Source organism: Tursiops truncatus, chromosome 15 (genome assembly GCF_011762595.2).
Source record: "Tursiops truncatus isolate mTurTru1 chromosome 15, mTurTru1.mat.Y, whole genome shotgun sequence".
Taxonomy (NCBI): Eukaryota; Metazoa; Chordata; class Mammalia; order Artiodactyla; family Delphinidae; genus Tursiops; species Tursiops truncatus.
The window spans coordinates 37,444,093-37,466,666 of NC_047048.1; the positions used below are offsets into that span (position 1 = coordinate 37,444,093).

At 52.6% G+C, this 22,574-nt stretch overlaps 1 protein-coding gene across 8 annotated transcripts in view; it reads left to right on the top strand.

The window, feature by feature from the left end:
- LMF1 (lipase maturation factor 1) overlaps positions 1 to 22,574 on the top strand; it is a 98,589-nt gene that overhangs the window by 19,854 nt on the left and 56,161 nt on the right. The window contains exons 2-3 of one of the 8 annotated variants that reach the window (XM_073792528.1): positions 1,326 to 1,635; positions 13,700 to 13,759. In XM_073792528.1, the coding sequence (XP_073648629.1) occupies positions 1,326 to 1,635; positions 13,700 to 13,759 (370 nt within the window). Of the gene's footprint in view, positions 1 to 1,325; positions 1,636 to 13,699; positions 13,760 to 15,536; positions 15,617 to 22,574 lie in introns of those variants that run through there. The other 7 variants (XM_073792529.1, XM_033839314.2, XM_033839313.2 and 4 more) reach the window with 7 other exon arrangements.

The window sequence follows — 22,574 nt, forward strand, 5'->3', positions numbered from 1 at the left end:
CGGTGGTGCACTAACCCCTTCAGGCTCTGTTCACGCCGACAGTCCTCTCCCTGCCATCCCCTCAGCTCCCAGCCCCTGCCCGCCCCGGCGGGTGAGCAGACAAGCCGCTCTCTCGGGCTGGTGAGTGCCGGTCGGCACTGATCCTTTGTGCGGGAATCTCTCCGCTTTGCCCTCTGCACCCCTGTTGCTGTGCTCTCCTCCGCGGCTCCGAAGCTTCCCCCCTCCGCCACCCACAGTCTCCGCCCGCAAAGGGGCTTCCTAGTGTGTGGAAACCTTTCCTCCTTCCCACTGGTGCAGGTCCCATCCCTATTCTTTTGTTTCTGTTTATTCTTTTTTCTTTTGCCCTACCCAGGTACGTGGGGAGTTTCTTGCCTTTTGGGAGGTCTGAGGTCTTCTGCCAGCGTTCAGTGGGTGTTCTGTAGGAGTTGTTCCACGTGTAGATGTATTTCTGATGTATCTGTGGGGAGGAAGGTGATCTCCGCCCATGGATAGTTTTTTGAGGGTTGAACCAGCCTTGCATTTCTGAGATGAAGTTGGCTGGTTGTGATGTATTATCTTTATTTCTTCTTTTGTGAGTTTTGGTAGTTAGCGTCCTTCAACTAATTCTCCTATTTCATCTAAGTTGTCAAACTCAAGATCTTAGAGAGATGTGTAGTATTCCTGTATTATCTTTTTACACCTGTGGGATCTGTAGCAGTGTTCTGTTTTGATCCCTGATATTGGTGTCTTCTTTCCTTGGTTAATCTGACTAGAGTTCTAACAGTTACATTGATTTTATCGAAGAACCAACTTTTGGTTTTATTGATTTTCTCTGTGTTTTTCCCTGTTCTCAATTTCATTGATTTCACCTCTTTTTAAAAATGTCTTTTGTGATGCTTGTTTTATATATAATTTACTCTTTTTTCTGATTTCTTAAAGTAGAAGTTTAGATTTGAGGCCTTTCTATTTTCTAACATGAGTGTTTTACTGTAAATTTTCTTTAAGCAAAGTTCATTCTGGGATAGTTAACTAACCATTTTATGTAATCAGGCACATATTTTATATAAATGTGTGTTTATTTTATATATACGTATACGTTGTGTATAAGTAGATACAACACACATAGCTATGTATACATATACACATACATTATGACTTCTCCAGGTTGGATCTTCTAATATCTCCCCCAAGATTTTGTGAAATACCCTTGAGTCCACGCTTTGATTCCAAACCACTGGTCAGACTCTGCCTCATCTTCTTGCCTAGCCGAGGCCCTGCACGTCTGAAAAGTATCTACAGAGGGCTGTGTTCCTGTTCATGTTCCTTTTGTCTTCTTTTCCTTCCAGTTGTGGCATTCTTGGTGGCCTTCCATCAGAACAAGCAGCTGATTGGAGACAGGGGACTGCTGCCCTGCAGAGTGTACCTGAGGAGTGTGCAGCAGCACTTCCGTGGGCAAGTCAGCTGGGAGACCGTGAGCTATGCCCCCACCGTCCTCTGGCTGCTGGACTGGTCTCACATGGACTTCAACCTGGACGCGCTGGCTCTTCTCGGGCTGGGCATCTCCTCTTTCATCCTGGTCTCCGGCTGTGCCAATATGGTTCTCATGGCTGCTCTCTGGGTCCTCTACATGTCCCTGGTCAACGTGGGGCAGATCTGGTAAGAGGGAAGGATGGGGCACCTATAATGCAGGCACGTGGTAACTCAGGGTTCAGGGGTGTTACCCCTCAGAGCCCAACGAGGCCTCCTAGTAACAGGAGCAAGCAAATGAGCTTACTTCTTACGTTAATTTGGAAAATGTCACCCTTTTAATTAGGCTGTGGTAGACCCTGCTGGTCGCATTCAACCAAAATCCGGGAGCTTCCTTATTTGGGTGTAATTGGGATTCTGTTAGGAGTGTCATGGCCACACCTGAGATAGCATTGCCAGCCTCTTGTGCTGGGGGGCCATGAGATGGAGGTGGAAGCTGCTGGGTGGGCTGCTGGGAGCACTCTGGTGGTGGGGCTTGATTTGGAGGCTTACTCCTCTGCTCCTGCTCCCACCTGCTCCTTCCTTGTTTGAGAGGAACTGGTGCCAGTGGTCACAGTTCAGGCCAGCCCTGCTGGGGGGAATAGGCTCCAGTGCCGGACAGGTCAGAGGCAGCGTTGGGCTCCATGGAGGGAGAGTCACATGGGAACACGACGGGGGCATCAGTGCAGCGTGTGGCTTGGATAGGCTTGGAGGAAAATTGAGGGCCATGAAGTGCTGTGCCATGTTTGACAGTGGAGGAGGGGGTACCGCTCTTCTTCAAGTTCTGGGCTCCGGCCCTGGGGAAGAATCACCTACCAGAGGAAGCACAGAGGACTCTGTAAGAGAAGGTGAAGCCTTGAGAGAAAGCTCTGGGGTCGGGGTGGGTGTCTATGTAGACATGGAGGAAGTAGACAAGGGGGTGGTGTCTGCGTGCATGAGCAGGAAGTGGAGGAGGGGTGGTGTCTGTGTAGAGGAGCAGGAGGTTAAGCACCTGTGGGCCTCCTCCTGCCATGTTCCCACCAGAGCCTTTGTTTTCTGGGAGGAAAGGTTCATTCGGTGGCCTGACATTCTTGGCTGCTGGCCCAGGTCAAAGGGGCTGGCTAGGTCCTGGACCATGACATGAATGGGTTTTAACCCAGACGCCGGACTCCTTCAGTGTCACTCACTCAGCTCGTGAGCCATCAGAGGTCCCCTCCCAGCTCCTGTCGTCTGGCCCTGGTCCCCGAGCAAGTGTGAGTGACACTCAGTGTGTGAGCTGAAGACACCTCTCCCCATCCAGTCTACGGAAAAGAAGGCTGACATCTCAGTCACCCTGGCTCCCCTCCCTGCTCCCGGGGCCTTCATGTTGATATTGAACTATTGACCAGCTAACACCCTCGTAGTCAGAGCCAGAATTTATTCAGAGACTTTGGGAAACTTCAGTGCCCTGGTGTTGTGGCGTGGGCTGCGTGGATCAGAAGAAACAGTGATGGGCGTCGGCTACCAGGTTTTGCAGGGGTCACCAAGTGGGTGGCAACATCGTACTGTGGTGGTGCATCCTGTGTCCAGTTCCATACAGAAACTGTGTGGGTTCCTAGACAAATGATATTTACATCTGATTTATGGCATTTTCTTTTCTGAAGGCCCAAGCAGTGAGGGTAGAAATAGGGGCTGGCTCCCGGTAGGTGGAATGTGCCTCGTGCCCGTCAGGCTGCTGTGAGGCGAGGGAAGCGTCCTTCATTCCTGTCTGCTTCTCCCCACCTGGGATTCACGGGTGCTGCCACCTCGGGCTGTCTGACCTCCTCGGTGGCCACAGGCATTCACTGCCTGCCTCTAGTCTCTCTGGTCAGTGGATGTTTACAGCACAAGAGGACTCTGGCTGGGGTTGTCTGTGATGTGTAAAAGGCTGCTGTTTCTTGGCACGTGTGATTTAGCGCATGTCAGAGGAGGGAGAATTCTGGGTACGTTTGCCCCGTTTTAACAGCTGGAGTTACAGAGAGGGGGAGCGCAATGCCTGGCTCCAGTGTCCTGCTCAGAGGATGCACCTGTCTGTAACACGGGGCTCGGGCCATACTGTACCTCACCCAGCAACCGGGAAAATTGTATCCACTGTCAGTTTGGGGTTTTTTTCTTTTTTTTTTTTTTCTTTGCGGTACGCAGGCCTCTCACTGTTGTGGCCTCTCCCGTTGCGGAGCACAGGCTCCGGACGCGCAGGCTCAGTGGCCATGGCTCACGGGCCCAGCCGCTCCGCGGCATGTGGGATCTTCCCGGACCAGGACACAAACCCGTGTCCCCTGCATCGCAGGCGGACTCTCAACTACTGCGCCACCAGGGAAGCCCTCTTTTCTCTTTTAATTTATTTTTGGCTGCATTGGGTCTTCGTTGCTGCTTATGGGCTTTCTCTAGTGGTGGCGAGCAGGGGCTACTCTTTGTTGCAGTGCACGGGCTTCTCATTGCAGTGGCTTTAGGCATGCGGGCTTCAGCAGTTGCGGCACGTGGGCTCTAGGGTGCATGGGCTTCAGTGGTTGTGGCACACGGGCTCTGTAGTTGTGGCTCACGGGCTCTAGAGCGCAGGCTCAGTAGTTATGGCGCATGGGCTTAGTTGCTCTGCGGCATGTGGAATCCTCCCAGACCAGGGATTGAACCTGTGTACCATGCGTCGGCAGGCAGATTCTTAACCACCGTGCTACCAGGGAAGTCCCTCCACTGTCAGTTTTGTTTTGTTTTGTTTTTTAATAAATTTGTTTATTTTATTTTTGGCTGTGTTGGGTCTTTGTTGCTGTGCGTGGGCTTTCTTTAGTTGCGGCAAGTGTGGGCTACTCTTTGTTGTGGTGCATGGGCTTCTCACTGCAGTGGCTTCTCTTGTTGTGGAGCACGAGCTCTAGGCGTGCGAGCTTCAGTAGTTGTGCTCGTGTGCTCTAGAGCGCAGGCTCATTAGTTGTGGTACACGGGCTTACTTGCTCGGCAGCGTGTGGGATCTTCCCAGACCAGGGCTCGAACCTGTGTCCCCTGCATTGGCATGCAGATTCTTAACCACCATGCCACCAGGGAAGCCCCTCCACTGTCAATTTTAAACAGTAATTTCTAGTCACATCTAGAATGTGTTGGTCAGGAAGATTTTTGAAAACTGGTCTGAGTACACATGGCCAAAAATAGAGTCTTGTATTTTTTCAGTGAAAAAGATGTTCTGCTCCCTTCCACTTGGATGTGTTTAAAAATGTGATTTGAATTAATTTAAGCTCACTCAAGGAAAATAAAATAAAACTGTTTTCTCAGAAATGACACATGAGGGCTTCCCTCATGGCGCAGTGGTTAAGAATCCACCTGCCAATTCAGAGGACATGGGTTCGAGCCCTGGTCTAGGAAGATCCCACATGCCGCGGAGCAGTTAAGCCCATGCGCCACAACTACTGAGCCTGCACTCTAGAGCCCACGAGCCACAATTACTGAAGCACACGCACCTAGAGCCTCTGCTCCACAACAAGAGAAGCCACTGCAATGAGAAGCCCGCGCACTGCAATGAAGAGTAACCCCAACTCCCTGCAACTAGAGAAAGCCCGCATGCAGCAACAAAGACCCAACACAGCCAAAGATAAAACAAATTTATTTTAATAAAAAATGACACAAGATGTTTTAGGTGAAAAATGTAAAACAAAACAAAACAAGACAAAAACCTGTCAGTGGAGACCAGTGGATTATTTACCACATTCTTGATGCCGAACATCTGTGTTCCCAGCGGAACTGCAGGCTGCTTGCTGTGGCCCACGTGTGGGGCCCCAGGTGAGGCTGGGCAGGCCACTCGATCTGGAAGGTGTCTCAGGTCACCTTGACTCGGGGCTCCTTAATGGATGATAGTTTCCAGGTTGTCAGAGTGATGCTGGAAACTTACTGGGAGAGTGAGGACCCCTTAAATGGAAATTGGGCTTTCCTTTTCTTGATGCCCCAGCATGAGAGTTAGACACACTCTGTTCTTTCACGTCCCATTTATTCTAAGTTGAGGGAGAAGGATATTTGTTTGGGGTGAGATCCTCAGATAATGGACACTGTTGATTGGATGTCTTTCAAGTGTCATCCAGCTGGTGGCCTGCAGTGGGGACAGGAAGCCCACATGGGGCAAGGAGACACCAGGCAGGTGCACGGGGCACATCTTGGCCGGCACCGAGGCCCCTGCCCTGGGGTCCCATGGTGGTGGCTCGGCGCCTGCCCAGTCTGGCTTGTGTGCACTATGGCCACTGCTTCACTTGAAGCCTTGCTCACTTCCTTCTCTTAAGTGGATGTCCCCTCTGCTCCTGCTGACCCCAACTGGCATCTGTGATGAAGTCCCAGCGTTGGAAATGAACGTCCTCAGCAGACATGGGATGCAGCGTTGCTGCCAAGTGAGGCTGGTGGGGCCCCATGTCGATATCTTGGGCAGAGTCAGGCAGCCTTCCAGACAGCCTGCTCGTTCTGGGATCCTGAGATCGTGCCCGCCCTTCTCCCGCCCTCCTGACATGGTCCTAGTACATGCGTGGTGAGGCTAGCAGGAACCTGATGAATCCAATTCATGGCGGCAATGGTCAGAGATCTTCATTTTGGGGAGAGTGGCTTTAGTCATGCAGTTAGTGCTTTGTAGGGTGATGACCCAGGTCCTCAGACTCGGGAAGCAATACTTTCAGAGGAGCCAGAAAAGACTGGTGTTATCAACTGCTTGTCTAGTGGTGGCAGGAGGGAGAGCAGGATCACAGTGTTCCCACCTTGCAGCAGAAACAAGGGAACCAAGACAGGGCCAGCTGGGGTGGTCTGCCCCTGGGTGAGGGTCCAGCTCTCTGGGGTCCTCTCCTGGAGCTGCACCCTGGAGGCAGCGCAGTGCATGGGTAGGCTTGGGGCCAGCCATGGCCATGCTGAGACCCAGCCCTGGCCCCATAGACACCTGGGCTGTGTTGTTGACTTAGCTGTGCCCCTAGCTCCACAAATCAGCATGTCCACACTCAGCCTGTCCCCCAGGTGGGATCCTGGGGAGATCTGGGACTTGTTTGTGAGTCTTCCTGCTTCCCCCATGTTTCACCAACCTCCACATCCTCCTGATTTCACCTGCAGGGTATCTCCGAAACCTTCCTCTGCTGCCAGCACCAGTGTGGCCCTGAGTCCATAGTGGCTGTCAGCTCTGCTCCTCACACGCCCTGTGGTTTGTCAGGGACACGTGCCAGCTTCCTCTGGGTTTCTGCTGTTCCAGGCCCGGCAGTTAGAAGGCGATACTTTCACATGTGGGCAGATCTAAGGCGAGGACCACAACCGCCCTCCCCACCTGCCCCACCTCGTCTTGAAGAGCAGGGCAGGCATGGTTTTGGGTTTTCAGGCCTTGGAAGCTGGGCCCTGTTGCCTCTAGACCAGGGCTACTGTCAGGCTCCTTTCAGGGAATGGGAACGACTCCCAGGGCCCGAAGGGAACGACTCCCACGGCCCGTAGGAGGGGGCCCCATAGGGTCAAGGTGCCACAGACTCACAAAGCGGGCCAGGTGGGTCGGAGCTACGGGGTGGGTGAGGGAGTCCTTGGACTTTGCTGGCCAGAGGGAGGAGAAGGAGGAGCAGATGCACTGCCGTCGTGGTGTTTCCTTAGGCTGTGGTTCTGTTCTGTCTGGGTTGGTTGAGAAACTCTGAGAGAGGGTGCAGCAGGCAGCAGGGGTGCACCTTCCTGACACCTGTCGTGTCTTCTGGACATGGGAAGGAGACGACGCCAGACGGTTCTTCAAGACAGGAAGTGAGGCAGAGGCTTGGCGCCCAGGGGCTGGACATTTGGGGGCCTCCCTGAGGACAGTGCTGCCACCGAGAGCGGGCAGTAAGAAGCCCACCAGGCCAGCAGGTCCCTCAGGAGAGGTGCAAGGCCGGCCCGGGGGGCCCAGAGTTTCCAAGGACACAGGTGTGGCCGCGCCGCATGGCTTTGGGATCACACACCGCCCCCCAGAGTCTCAATCAAGTGTGGCAGGAGTAGGTTCTGATTTAATGGTGCCCAGGGACTGGGTGACAGCAGGAGTCATAGTCGTCCCCGAAGGGCAGACAGCCAGGGCCAGCTCCGTGACACTCTTGGTTCCATGTCTGGGTTTCATAGAGGAGGCGTTGCTGGCAGAGGGCGCAGCTCTGGCAGGCGGGACGGGGTGGGGGGTGGCCAGGCGCTGGGTCTGCAGCAAGGAGCTTTGGGCCAGGCACATCAGATGCAGGGCGAGTCTGTCCTGTTCTGGCCAGAACTTGAGTTCACCTCCCTTGGCCGTTGCCAGAGCCCCCGGGTGTTGCACTCACAGGAGGGGAGCTGGGCTGGCCTTGAGGTGACGGCCGTTCTGTGCGTTCTGTTTGCGGGGTTGGAGGCAGCTCTCCTGACAGGTACAGATGTTGTTGCTGCCCAGCTACCTCGACTTTTCTTAATTTCACAGACTTCATTTTTAGAAGAGTTTGAGACCTACTGAATTACTGCAGAAGCAGTGCGGAGTTCCTGTGTGTCCCACTCCCAGTTTCCCGTTATTATCCTCTACATTAGACGGTGCATTTGTCACACTTAACAAGCCAGTGTTGACACTATTGTTCATTCACCTCTTCTCAGTCCTTTCCATCCCGGGACCCCATCCAGGTCCCACAGAAATCTTGTTTGCCGCATCTCCTTGGGCCCCCTTGGGCTGGGACTGTGGCTCAGACACCCCTGTTCTGGACGCCTAGACGGTGTTGAGGAGGACCGATCAGGGGTTTTGTAGAATGTCCCTCCGGCGGGATTTGTCTGATGTTTTTCTCATTGTTGTCGTGGTGATGGGTTTGAGAGGAAGACCAGAGGTAAAGTGCTGTTGTCGACACGTCGGATCAGGAGTCCCTGCCCTCAGCATGACCTGTCTGCGGACGTTGCCCTGACCTCTGGCCGAGGTCATGCCTATCAGGCGTCTCCACTGTCCCAAGTCTCCACCGTGTCCTCATTGGAGGTCATCACAGCACAGCCCACACATGGAGGGGGTGGTGGTGTCAGCCCCTCCTCGAGGGGGGCACACACAGTGACGTGGGCTCTTCCCCACAGGTCTCTCTGGCATCCCCGTGTTTACTCAGTCATTGGCCAAGTCGCCGTGGACTGGAGCATGTTTATTGGTGCCCTGGGTGCCCGTCCTCTTGCTCTAGGCATTGAAACATCTTGGGGTCAGTGACACTGAAGAGAGACAGAGCCAGAGCTCAGTGACTGTTGTTGCGTGAAATGCGAGTGACCTCACGGAAGACGGACCAGCCCAGTGCTGTCCTGCTCAAATGGAAGCCCGAGTTGTCCCTTCTTCTCCAGTTTCTTCAGTTAGTATCAACTTTCCCAAAAAGTTGGATTTCTGGTTCTGTTATCTGTGCTTTGCTTTGACAGGAATCCTAAAGGGCTTCTTTGTTGCTCTTAAGGATGGCCGTGTGGCCGTCCTTTCCTCTTCCCACCTTCCCGGCCCCCACAAAGAAGAAAGGATTATCTCTAGAAACTTGGAGCGAGGTCGGGGGCTCCGGAGGTCCCTTCCTGCAGAGGAAGCCGCCTTGGCACTTTCCTCTGGCAGAAGGGACAGAGTATCAACTTCAAAGAGTGCCGGCAGCAGATGCCCGAGGGCTGCAGAGGTGCAGAGGGGACCCCTGCATAGCGGCCGCCTTCAGACTGTTGAGGATGAAAACTTTATTTTGGCCTTAAACGCAGTTGATGTCCACGGCTGCCCCTGCCCGTAGCCCCAGGTGCTTTTACGGGTGTAGATAGATTTGATGTGTAGAAATGAATTCCTGCTACGGTTTTGCAAGGTCCGGGCAGCAGCATGGTGCCATTTCTGCCGTGTGGCCATGCAGCAGGGCCCTGTTCCCTGGGGAAGCCCCATGTCCTTGTCGAAGGAGTGGCTCACCGCTGCCCACGGTCATCAGACACTGACACAGGCCTTCTCTGCTCTCTCAGACGGTGCCAAGATGTGGCGGGTCCCAAGACAGACCATGTTCCTGGACTGGGGGCGGGGTGGGGGCAGTCACCCATTGGCTGCATCGGTCGGGCCACTGCTTCACCCCCTCTGGCCTTTCTGTCCTGCCCTGCTTCTGTTCAGCCGTCTCCACGCAGCACTCACGGACACGGCTTGGAAGAACATGCTTTATCATGAATTCCCATCCACCTGCTTCCCGAGTGGGCCTTCGAGAAGCACTCTGTGCCAGGCAAGAAAGTGGGAGAATTCTACAAATTCACAGCTGCCCCTCCACAGCCAGGGGAGAGCAATCTAAAATATTTATCCAGGGCTTCCCTGGTGGCGCAGTGGTTAAGAATCCGCCTGCCACTGCAGGGGACACGGGTTCGTGCCCTGGTCCGGGAAGATCACACATGCTGCGGAACAACTAAGCCCGTGCGGCCACAACTACTGAGCCTGCACTCCAGAGCCCGCGAGCCACAACTCCTGAAGCCCAGGCACCTAGAGCCTGTGCTCTGCAACAAGAGAAGCCACCGCAATGAGAAGCCCGTGCACCACAACGAAGAGTAGCCCCTGCTCACCGCAACTAGAGAAAGCCCGTGCACAGCAACAAAGACCCAACACAGCCAAAAATAAATAAATAAAATAAATCTTTTTTAAAAATTTATAAAATAAAAATAAAATATTTATCCATGATGCCTTCTTACAAAGTGAAAAATCGCTGGGAACTGCTTTAGTTTTCTAATCAGAGCCTTTCTGTAAAACAGGAGCCTTGCATAGAGGTCGCTGGGGTAGCTCAAGGCCGAGGGCTGTAGACATGGGCGCGAGGAGGCCTGGCACACACACCCCTCCCTTCTTGGTTCTCTGCTTCCTTGCCGTGGAGATGAGTGGTCGGTGGGCTGTGGGCCACCTCTGACGGGGGAAGGCCTGTCACTAACAGACAGTTGGAGGTAAGGCGTTAATACAGACCATTTGGGAGCAAAATCTGGAACTCTTAGACCAGGGAGGACTTGAGTTTCTTTAAAGAACAAAACAACAGACCATCCCCCAAAGTAGTTCCGTGGACAGCCATCTCTTCTAAAATAAGTTCCAGCTGTTAAAAATATAATAAAAGCTGTAAAAGTCTAATGAATACTTTTTAACTTTTCATGTAATTAGATATAACTGCCTATATTTAAAAATCTTATATCAAGCAGCCTTGAAATTTAAAATTCAAAACAGGTGAAGTTAGGAGAGAACGCATTTCCAAATGCCCTCAGCAAATTTGACAACAGTGATGCCACAAGCCCGTCGCCGGTGTCCACGGGGACACTGTTCTGGTGGCCAGGCTGTGGGTGGGAGCTAGGCCAGGCCTCCTCTGTCCTGTTAGCTTTCAGTCTCTTCCAGTTGGTTCTGATGAAAATGTAAAACGTCCATTGTTTGTGAGGTTTTAAAAGTCAGCCCCGGGCTTCCCTGGTGGCACAGTGGTTGAGAGTCCGCCTGCTGATGCAGGGGACTCGGGTTCGTGCCCCGGTGCGGGAAGATCCCACATGCCCCGGAGCGGCTAGGCCCGTGAGCCATGGCCACTGAGCCTGCGCGTCCGGAGCCTGTGCTCCGCAACGGGAGAGGCAGCAACAGTGAGAGGCCCGTGTACCACCAAAAAAAAAAAAAAGTCAGCCCCTTCCCTTTTCTCTGCTCACCAAGGTTGTTTATTGGGAGAATTTACTGGGTAAACTTATTTGTCGCATTAGCCAGTGTGTGCACTGGCTGTTTATAGGTTTTTATTATGGAAACTCAGAATCCTGCTCAGAAGCAGAAGGAGTAACGCAGAGCGCTCAGGCCCATGTTCTATGCTCGTTCTGTCCTCGCTCCTCAGTGCAGCTTTCCCTGTAGGAAGCCAGCATCTCTCTGGGTCGGATTGTTAAAACGCCCCTACTCTGAGGAAGGGCCCTGGCCTCACCATGTTCTTTATTGCCTGGCCTGCAGGGTCTGTGTCCTGCCTTCTCAGGTGGGAAATTGCTTCGTGTGGGAAACAGGCAGTCAGGGCGCCCTCCTCGCGACCCCGCACCCTGCCCTTCCCTCCCCTTTGGGAGCTTCTAGCAAATCTCAGACTTCGTATTGTTTCATTCACACCTCCTTAATCAGACAACTTTTTTTTTTAACATCTTTATTTACGAACCATAAAATGTAACCATTTAACACGTGTAAGAACAATCACCATCTGCCTCTAAAACATTTCATCAGCCTGGGCCTGCGTCCTCACCCCCTGGCACCCGCTCTTGCTTCCTGTCTGTGCGGACATGCCTGCTCTGGCTGCTTCACACAGATGGAGTCACCCTATGCGGCCTCCCTGTGCAGCTGCCGTCACTGAGGAGGCGCTGCATGGCTCATCCACAGTGTAGCTGGGACCGCTGCCTTGCTCCTTTCACTCATGATCACTTGCAGAGTCAGTTAGAGACAGTTGTGTCCCTTTGTATTCTCGGGTCCTCCTGCTGGGTGTTGTGTTAACTTGGGCAGAGTGACGGGCAGAGGATTCACAGGTGTGAGGAATGTGTTCTGGAGCCACTGCGATCCCAGCCAGGGCCACTTGTGTTACATTGTGGGGTTCCTTTCCATGACCTGGGGTCCATACACGTTTGTGCTCCCCAGGGGTGCATCCTGGAAGCCCTTGTGGGCGAAGACCCCCAACTCCCTCAGATTCCACAGGGAAGGCATGTCTGACACATCCTCCATTTAGGGTTGCTTTTCTAATAACCTGTGCTCGTGGTAATGGGGTGTCCTTTGAAATTAAAGATTCTAGGGTAGGACATTTTCATGGTGTTTGAAGGAAATTATTAACTGCAGTAAAACCAAGTACAGTTGACCTCTGAATACATGGGTCAGAATTGCGTTGAGTTCACTTCTACACAGGTTTCTCACTAAAACCTATGAGGAAACCACTCAACCTGCAGTGAGAGGGCCGATCTAAAAAAAACCTCCACTGCAGAATAGCCTGCCTAAATGCCAAATTGTTCAAGGGTGAACAGTATTACATTTACTTTTCCAAACATGTTTATTGATACCCTGTTGTGGGCGTGGCCCTGTAGTGTGATTGTACATTGGGGCAAATAGGAAACACTACTGTCAATGACAGTTACCTGGGTACCTAAGGTGTGCACCCCAAGTTCAGTAAACTAGGACAGGTCTCCCCTCAGCTTCACCTCCACTCACACCTCAGAGCATGTCTCCCCTCAACTTCATCTTTGCTCAGACACTTCAGGGCAGGACTCCCTTCAGCTTCACCTCCACTCAGAGAGCTGATGGCTGGTCCCCCCTCATTTCTATCTCCACTCAGATGCCTGAGAGCAGGTGCCCCTTCAGTTTCACCTCCACTCAGAAACCTCAGTGCATCTCTCCCCTCTTCTTCACCTCTACACAGACACCTCAGGACAGGTCTCCACTTTAGCTTCACCTCCACTCAGACACCTGAGTGCAGGTCTTCCTTCACCTCATCTTTACTAAGAGACCTAGGACAGGTCTCCCTTGACATTTATCTTCACTCAGACACCTGAATGCAGGTCACCCCTCAGCTTTACCTCCACTCAGGGACCTGAGGACAGGTCTTCCCTCAGCTTCACCTCCACTCGCACACCTCTGCACAGGTCTACCCTCATTTTCACATCCACTCAGACACCTGTAGGAGGTTCTCTGCTCACCTTTACCTCCACTTAGACCTTAGAGGGAAGGTCTCCGTCACCTTCACCTCCACCTGGAAACTTGAGGGTGTATCTCCCTTTAGCTTTCTCTCCACTGTGTCACCTGATGGCAGGTCTCCGCTCACCTTCATATCCACTCAGATACCTCAGGACAGGTCTCTTCTCACCCTCATCTCCACTCAGAAACCTCAGGTCAGGTCTCCCCTCACCTTCACCTTCACTCAGACACCTGAGGGCAGGTCTCCCTGCACCTTCATACTACTCAAACATCTGAGACCAGATCTCCCCTCAGCTTCATCTCCACTCAGACTCCTCAGGATAGGTCACCCCTTAGCTTCACCTCTACTCTTACACCTGAGGTGACTTTTCCCCTAACCTTCACCTCCACTCAGACACCCAAATACAGGTCTCCTCCACTCAGTCACCTGAGGGCAGGTATCCCCTCAGCTGCCGCTCTACTCTGTCACCTGAGTGCATGTCTCCCCTCACTTTTTCCTTGTACCTCAGTAATGTGGTGACCTCCGTAACTTGTCCCCGTTCTGTTTGGAGACACTGTGTTAATCTTTCTTTAGTGGGGTGAAATGATGCTTAAATTAGAAGTTTTTGGTAAAGCCGTCCTAAATTAATACATTCTTCCCCTTCTGTCTTTCAGGTATTCATTTGGTAAGTGGCAGACACTTAGGATAGCCTACCATGTTAGAGGTAATCTGGGGTATGTATCTTTGCACGTGTCCTGGCTTCTCGTGCTGGCGTCTCTCGTTCTCTGTGGTTGCACCGTCTCTCTCTGATAACCCATTTGCCCTTGACCTGCATCCTCATCCACTGCCTTCCACCAGATGGGGGACTAATGCTACTGTCATGCCTCCATCTGTCATGCCCTCATATGCTGACATCTGTTTTCATACTGGTGATGGGCACCCAGCGGGGTGTCCCAGGACATTGTCATTGGTTGTACCCTTCTGGTGGTGGAGGGACTTGTGGCATGAGGACTGCAGTGTCCTGCAGGCCTGCTCTCCACTCCCAGGCGTCCCCGGGGACACCCCATGCAGCACAAGTTTCCTGGGTGCCCCACAGGCTCAGGTTTTGCTTGGTTCTCTGTGGGGAGACTTCAGGTCCCACCCGTGCTCTGTGAGCAGCGCAGCCCCAGAGGCTCCCGAGCCAGTAGAGGCGCAGGGCTCTGGGCACGTGGCCGGGAGTGATCAGGCAGGCTGAGCGCGCAGCTGGTCTCGACCCCGAGGCCTCTGGGCAGCCCTGGGGACATAGCGGGTTCAGCAGTTGACGCGTCTCAAGGGTCCTCCCAGGCTCAGGAAGCAGAAGCAGGGGTTCCCCGGGGCACCAAGATCCATGTCGGGTGGGATGGGAGCCCAGTGCCCTCCCGCCCCTCCTGCTCCCATGCTGACCTCTCCCTCCATGCACGGTAGGCAGTCGGGGTCCAGGGCTGCCCCCCTCACCGTCTCCGCCTGGCCTCTGAGGCGCATGCCCCCTGCATCAGAGGTCACTGTCTTTGCGCTTCATTCCTTAAAGGTCATTCCCTTACCAGCCGTACAGGGCCTCCTGTGACAAGTATGACGGGTGACTTGGAGCTTGTGGCCTAGACCAGGAGCTGGAGATGGGATTCCTTGACCGTCTCACAGTTATTACATCAACAAGAGGCAAAGCAGCGCATAGCATTTGTTTTCAGTTCTGTTCGAGGGGACTCTGGGTGAGGAGAGGCCGTGTGAACACAGGAGACCGTGGTGCCCACCACCATGCACTCTCTGCTGTGCACTTTGGAGGCCACTAGTGTTGCAACTTTTACTTCAAAAAATAGGTCTAAAATTCTGTGCCCTGTAAGTGCGGCCTGCTTCCTGCTCCCCTGCAGGAAGTGTGCTTTTTTGATATTTGCGAGCTTGGGGCTGGGAGCCTTTTTCGAACTTCATGCTGGTCCCTGTGCATTTGAAAACTATGCAGGAATCTGGCAGTCCTGGCTTAGCTGAGGCTTCCAGGAAGGGCTTTCTGGTCTTTTCCCCCAGGATGAGGCTGCTCTTGGCCCAAGGCTGAGTCCTGTGGGGCTCCAGGCGGGGCCATAGGGAGGGGGGCTCCAGGAAGGGACTCCCCTCTGCCCGCATGTGCTCAGGTCAGGGTGAGTGAAGGGTCACCTCAGTCGTTTTCTCCGGGCTGAACTGTGATTCCCTCCAAGTGCTTCTGCAGAGTCCACGCTCAGAGGCAGGCCCCTCCCAGGCCTGGGCAGGCGAGAGCGCCAGAGGGACAGGCCAACCCACTGGAGGATGGGTGATGCACGCTGGCCAAGCCCAGGTCGGGATCTCCTCGGCTCCGGCTCTTGGCCATCTACCAGGGTCCTCACGCCCAGGCAGACAGACAGACAGACAGACAGACAGACATGGGGATGCTGGTGCTTTCCTGAGGCCTCACTCCTTCTTTCATGGCTCCTGAGGCCTTGGGAGTGAATGTTTTGTAATTTCTTTGATTTGATTTTATCTTGAGGGACCTCAGTGTGTGCAGATGGTGCCTCCAGGTGACCTCCTGGCAGATGACCTTCAGGGATGACCTCCCAGCAGGTGACCTCCAGGCAAGTGACCTCCAGGCACCTTCATCCCTGTCTCCACTTTTCAGCACTGAGATTCATCTGTCAGGAGCCTTGCTGTCCTGACGGGCACAACATAAGTGCGTTTGATTCACTCCTTAGGAGTTTTCTCTTAAGGGACATATTTCCCTATTTCTCAACTCTGGTGGGGAGGGAGGGGGAAGAGGGAATTTTAAGGAAGGATTCCGAAAGGCTCCATGCCCAGGATGTTCCTTTTGAGGATAAGTGTTCACTGTTTTACTGTAGGCTCATCAGGCTAAGAATTGGACATTTAGGGATCCTTGGTTTTATTGAGAAGCTCAGTGGACGAATTTTTGATTTAGCCTAACGTGAAAACTGTGTCAGCTAGTGCACAGTCTTCCTTGGGACTGGGCAAGTGTTGGGGTCCCGCCTCGAACTGCAGGGTCAGGGAACAGGACCACAACAGAGACGGTGAGGGCTGACCACTCGAATTGTGTGTGCCATGTGAGCCGGGAGCACACCAGGTCCTCTCGGCAGGTGCACGGAGTGGATCGCAGCGTTTAAAATAAACACGCCCAGGCTGCGGAGGCCCATGCGGGTGAGGCCGGGGAGGCGGGGCAGGCGAGCAGCATCCTAGGCAGGTAGGTGTCTGGCAGCGGAGCTGCTGTGTAGTGGGGCCGTGCCTCCTGTGCGGGGCGTGGAGAGCCTGGGCTGCGGGCAGGACGCGAGCAGACAGGCCGTGTTTAGATCTGTCACCTGCCGCCATACCTTTGGTGCCTTGCTCTGCTGTGCTCTTGCCGAGTGGGCCACCCTCACTCCTGTGTGTTGAGTCTGTTTCCAGGCAGGCCGAGGGCAGGTCAGATGTTTACGCAGCCTGCACCCCCAGACCCCACGTCCCCTGTCACAGCAGCACCTCCCGGCAGCCGTTGCAAATTAAATGCTCCCTGTGACCTTTACCTCTCTTAAATTCATGCTTTGAAAACAGCTTAATGAGGGGTTTACTGGCCCAATTGGAAGTTTTTATTAAAACCCATTGGTGCTGGAGTGGAGCCTGCCTGCAGGAAGCGATTAGCCAGCCTCGTAGCTCAGAGCTGCCTTGGCCACAGCAGGGCCACCAAACCGTTTCCAGACCCTCACCGGCCCCGGCTCCAAGATTCGCCTGGTTCTCATATCCTCCACTTTAATTCATGGTTCATCTAGTTCTCCCTCCAGCCCCATGTCCAATGAAGCAGTTTCTTGTGATTAAATTATTCCCGTAATCAGAGGCAGCCGTGGCCGCCCTGTCCTGTGAGCTCACCAGGCTGCAGACCCTTCCGGGGAGCCTGTCCCTGCTGACCCCTTCCTGGCCCTCCAACCTACCCCCTGGAATGTGAGCTCTGCTAGGCAGTGTCGGTCTTGATCTCATGTCTTGTCGTGTCCTTCTTAGAAAGGACAGAGAGCCTGGATCAGGTGACTCTCAGGGCCGCCATGTGACCCAGCAAAGGTGGTCATTTCCAAAGTGAGGGAAACAGGCACCATTAGTATTCTCACTGTGAGTGGTGACCCTTCCTGCTGGGGGCTCCCGGCACCCGCCTGCCCCCTCTGGTCTGAGTCTCCTCCTTAGTGTGGGCCAGTGTGGCCTTGCTCTTTCCTCTCCATCCCCCTCCCGGTCATGGGGAATGCAGTGCAGGAGACGTGCTGCCCAGAGGTCACTGTCCATTGCTGGAGGGGAAGGAGCAGCAGGTGAGGGGCTGGAGCCGGGGTAGACTGAAGGTGCCATCCCCACGGTAACCACCTACCTGGTCATGCCTTCCTTACCCTGGAGCCTGATTGGATCTGCACATAAGCACAGACCAGGCGGGCCATGGTATATGCATTTCTGCCCTTCTCTTTTTTTCACTTGGTAATATCCAGTGAAAATTACTTAGTGGAACCTAAAAGAAAATATATTTTAAAGACTTTTTTCTTGTTCACATGATTATTAACACTTTGCTTGTTCTAAATTTTTCCCATCTAGTACCCGTTTCTGCTTCTAAAACAGAATGCAGAATTCTAGAATACCAAAGAAGCATTTTGTGGCTGTGATTCATATTTCCAGTCCTGAATCCTTTTGGGGGTGTTTTGTCTGGAATATTCTAAATAGCCTTTTATTTTTATTAAATTGTGTAGATGTTGGACTAGTATTGCCTGTTCAGTTCACAGTATAATTAATAATGACAGCATTGCAGTTGACTGTGGAGGCTCCTGGGTGCTGGCACCCTGGCCATTGAAGGCAGGTTCATCACCACTCATTTTCCAGAGACTTGCTGTTAGTCCTGCAGCCCAGGGTCTGCCTGCTGGCCATCCGCCCTCCTGTTCATGCCCTGGCCTCACCACTCCCCCACCCGTGGTGCTGCCTCGACTCTCCTGTGATGCCAAGTGCGTGTTTGGCTCCTCCCTCCCCCCACATCACAGTAGCCATATGGGTCCTTTCAAAGAACTGGCTTTATTTATCAGATTTTTTAAAAATGTGTTCTGGCTCATTAAATTTTACTTTTTACAGGTTGCTTCCTCCTTCTGGGAGGAAGGGGTTTAATATTTTCTAAGATCTTGAGTTGATTAACTCATTAATTGTCCATTCTCCTTACCTGCAAATGAAAATATGGAGAGGGGTGATCACTCCCCTCTGAATGTGTCCCTGGCCACCCTGGCAGCTGACCCCAGTGTCCCCGACAGTGGCAGACAGTGTAGTTTTATAACCTTCAGATGCTGATGCCTCTTTGTCCCAAGTGCTGTTTAGAGAAGAGTGTCAAATGCTTAAGGTTTTATAGGTTATCTTTTGTTAGTCAGTTTCTGATTTTATTACACTATGGCCAGATAACATGGCCTAAAGACTGTTCTTTTTTTTTAAATTTTATTTATTTATTTTTGGCTGCATTGGGTCTTCATTGCTGTGTACTGGCTTTCTCTAGTTGCAGCAAGCGGGGGCTACTCTTCGTTGCGGTGCGCAGGCTTCTCACTGTGGTGGCTTCTCTTGTTGCAGAGCACGGGCTCTAGGCGCATGGGCTTCGTTAGTTGTGGCTCACGGGCTCTAGAGCTCAGGCTCAGTAGTTGTGGCACACAGGCTTAGTTGCTCCACAGCATGTGGGATCTTCCCGGACCAGGGCTCGAACCCATGTCCCCTGCATTGGCAGGCGGATTCTTAACCACTGTGCCAGCAGGGAAACCCGATTGTTCTTTTAATTATTATTTTTTTTAAGTTAGACATGAGAGTGGATTAGAAATTCAAGTTGTATTACACAGCTTCTAACAAAAACAGCTTACCTTCTTTTACCTGCACTCACCCCATCCTGTTCGCAGGGTAACTCCTTCATCTCCTCAAGCAGTTCTGACTAACATGTTTATATAGATTATTCTTACTGTATCACCTCTAGACATTATCCGTGTACTTCCTGTTATTACTCTCTCACACTTCTAATGCTCTTCACCTATCTCAGTTCAGCTGTCACAAATGTAATTTTTATTAAATTAATATTCAGTCTTTACATTATTGCAACTATGTGATATTGTTGATTGCTGAGCTGGTAGAGACGTATAATGATTTTTTTCTAATAACTTTTTTTTTTTTGGCTGCGTTGGGTCTTCGTTGCTGCGCACAGGCTTTTCTCTAGTTGCAGAGCACAGGCTGTAGGCACGCGGGCTTCAGTAGTTGTGGCACGTGGGCTCAGTAGTTGTGGCTCGCGGGCTCTAGAGCACAGGCTCAGTAGTTGCAGTGCACGGGCTTAGTTGCTCCGCAGCACGTGGGATCTTCCTGGACCAGGGCTTGAACCCGTGTCCCCTGCACTGGCAGGTGGATTCTTAACCACTGTGCCAGCAGGTAAGTCCCTCTAATAACTGTTTTTGGGGGAGATACGCAGTTTACGGGATCTTAGTTCCCCAACCAGGGATTGAACCTGGACCCCCTACAGTGGAAGCACAGAGTCTTAACCACTGGACCACCAGGGAATTCCCTGATAACTCCTTGTTTTTCCTGGAGTTAATAGTTGCCTCTTCTTTTTTAAAAAAAACACATTTTTTCCTTCCTTTTTTTTTTTTTTGGCCATGCCACACGGCTTACAGGATCTCAGTTCCCCGACCAGGGATTAAACCCGGGCAGTGAAAGCATGGAATCCTAACCACTGGACCACCAGGGAATTCCCTAGTTGCCTCTTCTTTTTTTGGTTTGCTTTGTTTTTCATCTCTGATCATGTTTCATTCAGCAGTTTGTTCCAAATACAACAGCACAACTGCTTGACCCCTCCCGATAACTGTTTTTTTTTTTTTTACTGAATCAGACACATTAGATAATCTATCAGTGCTTTCTCCCCCTTCATAGAGATTTCTCCTTGGGTGCTGTTACCACCTGGAGTGCATGCTTTTGAGGCCTTGGATTTGGAGATGGTGGGCAGGTTAACTCTGCCAGATTAGGTACCACTGACTGATTGGTCCCTCTCCCCATCTCTGGGATCCTTGTGGTTCACAGGGCAGGTGCCTTGTTGTGCTGGGGGTAAGGCCAGAGATGCATCCATGTCTCCACTGCCTTCCTCCCCATTGCGTTCTGGAGCAGTATTCTCAGGGAGGATCATTTTTAAGCCCTTTCCTTGATCACATTTATATAAAACAGCTAAAAGCATCTGGCGAGATGGGTCCTTCTCTTTACTTCTCCAGCATTAATAGTCACCTGTCTGAGGCAAGGTGAACAGGCTGATTTTATTCACCTTGCCCCAGTGCTGCTTCCTTTCCAGGTAAACACCTGTGTGTCCTGAATCCTGAAAAGCACTTAGGAGCCAGAGAAGGGCTCTTGGTCTCACTGGACACCATCGCAGCCACTGGCTGGCCTGGAACCTCCAGAGTCTGGTGTGTGTCCCTGGAGCTTCCTGGCTGCAATGCCCTATTGTCGGGTGCGGGAGGAACACAGCGTCGGCAAGCCTGACCTTTGGCAGCACAGTAACAGGGAGAGGCATTGTTAGGTTAGCTCTGGAGCAGCAGCTGTGTGCCAGTTTCTTTTGTAAATGCTTTGATATTTTAAAACAGAAATTTTAAACGAGGAAACCATGCTTTGTTGCTGTTACAATAGCAGCTCTTGTCCATGTGGGTTCATTGAATGGAGACAGACACCGATGCAGCTTTAGTACCATTAATGGCTCCCAAGTGTGTCAGACAAATCTCTTCTTGATGGCTGTGTCCTTCTCTTACCAAGAATGTTATACCTCTTTTAAAGAAGGATCCTGTACTTATTACGGACATGTTGGCTGATCTCAGATTAATGTCCATTTGACAGGGTTTTCCATTTGTTTGCAGCCTCAATGCCTGTCTTTTGAGCATTTAGAAGATTGACATACAAACAGGATTCAGGGGTAAAATTTGTGTGATGTCCACTGACCCTTATGGGCCTCTGTATGGGCTGTTCCTGCTGTGGGATGTGGCCCCTGGAGCTGCGTGCTCCCCTGCCGCCAGCATCCTGCACATCCCCGGGGGCTCCTCCAGCCGCTGCGCCGGCCTTGTCCTTCCCTGGCCCAGATCCCTGCCACTCCTGACGTGGATCTTCTTGTGCACTGGTGCCCCTCCCTGCAGTGTGCAGACCTAGTCCCAAGAGGAACTTGATCACGGCTTGGTGCCCGCATGTGGGATGGGGACTCTGGGTCCCCCAACTTGGCACGGGGGCGGGCAGGTGGTCAGCCCCCTGGAGGGAAGCCTCACGCCAGCTCCGGGCACCCACTCAGGAGGCCATGCTGGTGGTGCACACGCACATTGAGAAACCCGAGTCCTTGTTTCCTTTGATTGTCTGTGAAACAAGTGTGTGTGCGCCCTGGTGTCTGGGCGATTGCGGGTAGAGAGGCTCATGGGGCCTCCTCGGGCATCAGCCCATGCTCTTGGCCTTGGTGCGGACCCGGGAGAGCACTGAGCGGAACCTCCGCAGTCAGTTCCCCCCAGCAACGGCAGCTGCACAGCGAAGGCCATGGGCTGCCTGGCTCTGCTCTCCTTGTCCTGGGCCCGGGCAGCAGCAGGATGGGCAGCGGCCACGGCCATGCATTGTTCCCAGGTGGTCTGAGGCAGAGTCCCTGAGTCTGTCCTCTTCAGGCAGCTTGTCCTGGTGAAATGTGTCAACAGCACCTTGAAAAAGATCTCGACGTAGCTTCCAAGTCGGTTCAGAGCCCAGGGGCGCTTCGCCCAGCCCCTCATAGACATCTTACTGACCCAGCACTGGCCACCACAGCTGGACTGCAGACAAAATTGGGCTTGTCTGGTGTTTTCTCAAGACTGGACAGGTTGGGAGTTGGGGGCTGGGTACCACGGGGCAAGAGAGTTGCTGCGACCTCCCTGGAGCACAGTTATGCGCCTGCCAGCAGCCTGCTCCCCTCAGGGTTCCTACTGCAGGACCGGGAAGGTGCGGGCAGGCTGGGACAGGGCTCCTCACTGTGTTGGGGCTGGAAACGGAGGTGTGTCAGAGGCTTAGGTGGGGAGCTGGTTAAGTAATGTGCATCTCTGCTCTGGGTTACTGCATGATAGAATTCAGTGACCACAGTGCTGTTTAATGAATGAAGCCGTGTTTATGATGTGTTAAGCAGTGTGTCCTGTATTCCATTCTGTCTCAAAAAAATCTAGCAGATCTGTTTTGAAATCCATGACCAAGGGGTTAACCAGATTTACCTCTGGGTGAGCAGGTCACTTCCTTCTTCTCTCTGGTTCCGATTTATCTTCACTAAACATTTTTGCTTTCAATGAAGGATAAATACATTAGTTTTTTGGGTTTTTGTTTGTTTGTTTGTTTTTAATACGTTAGTTTTAACAAGTTAGTTTTAATAAAGGAAATCAAAGGTGAAGGGACGTGAGCTGGGCACGTGGAGCCTGTGTTCACGACAGGGCTCCTGAGGCTGTGGGACTTGCCTTGTGGGAAGGCGATTCCTTCCCTGGGATGAGGTCTCAGCTAGGCAGAAGCGGGTTGCAGGCAAGGTTCAGGCCCCGTCTGGGTTGGGGGCCGGGA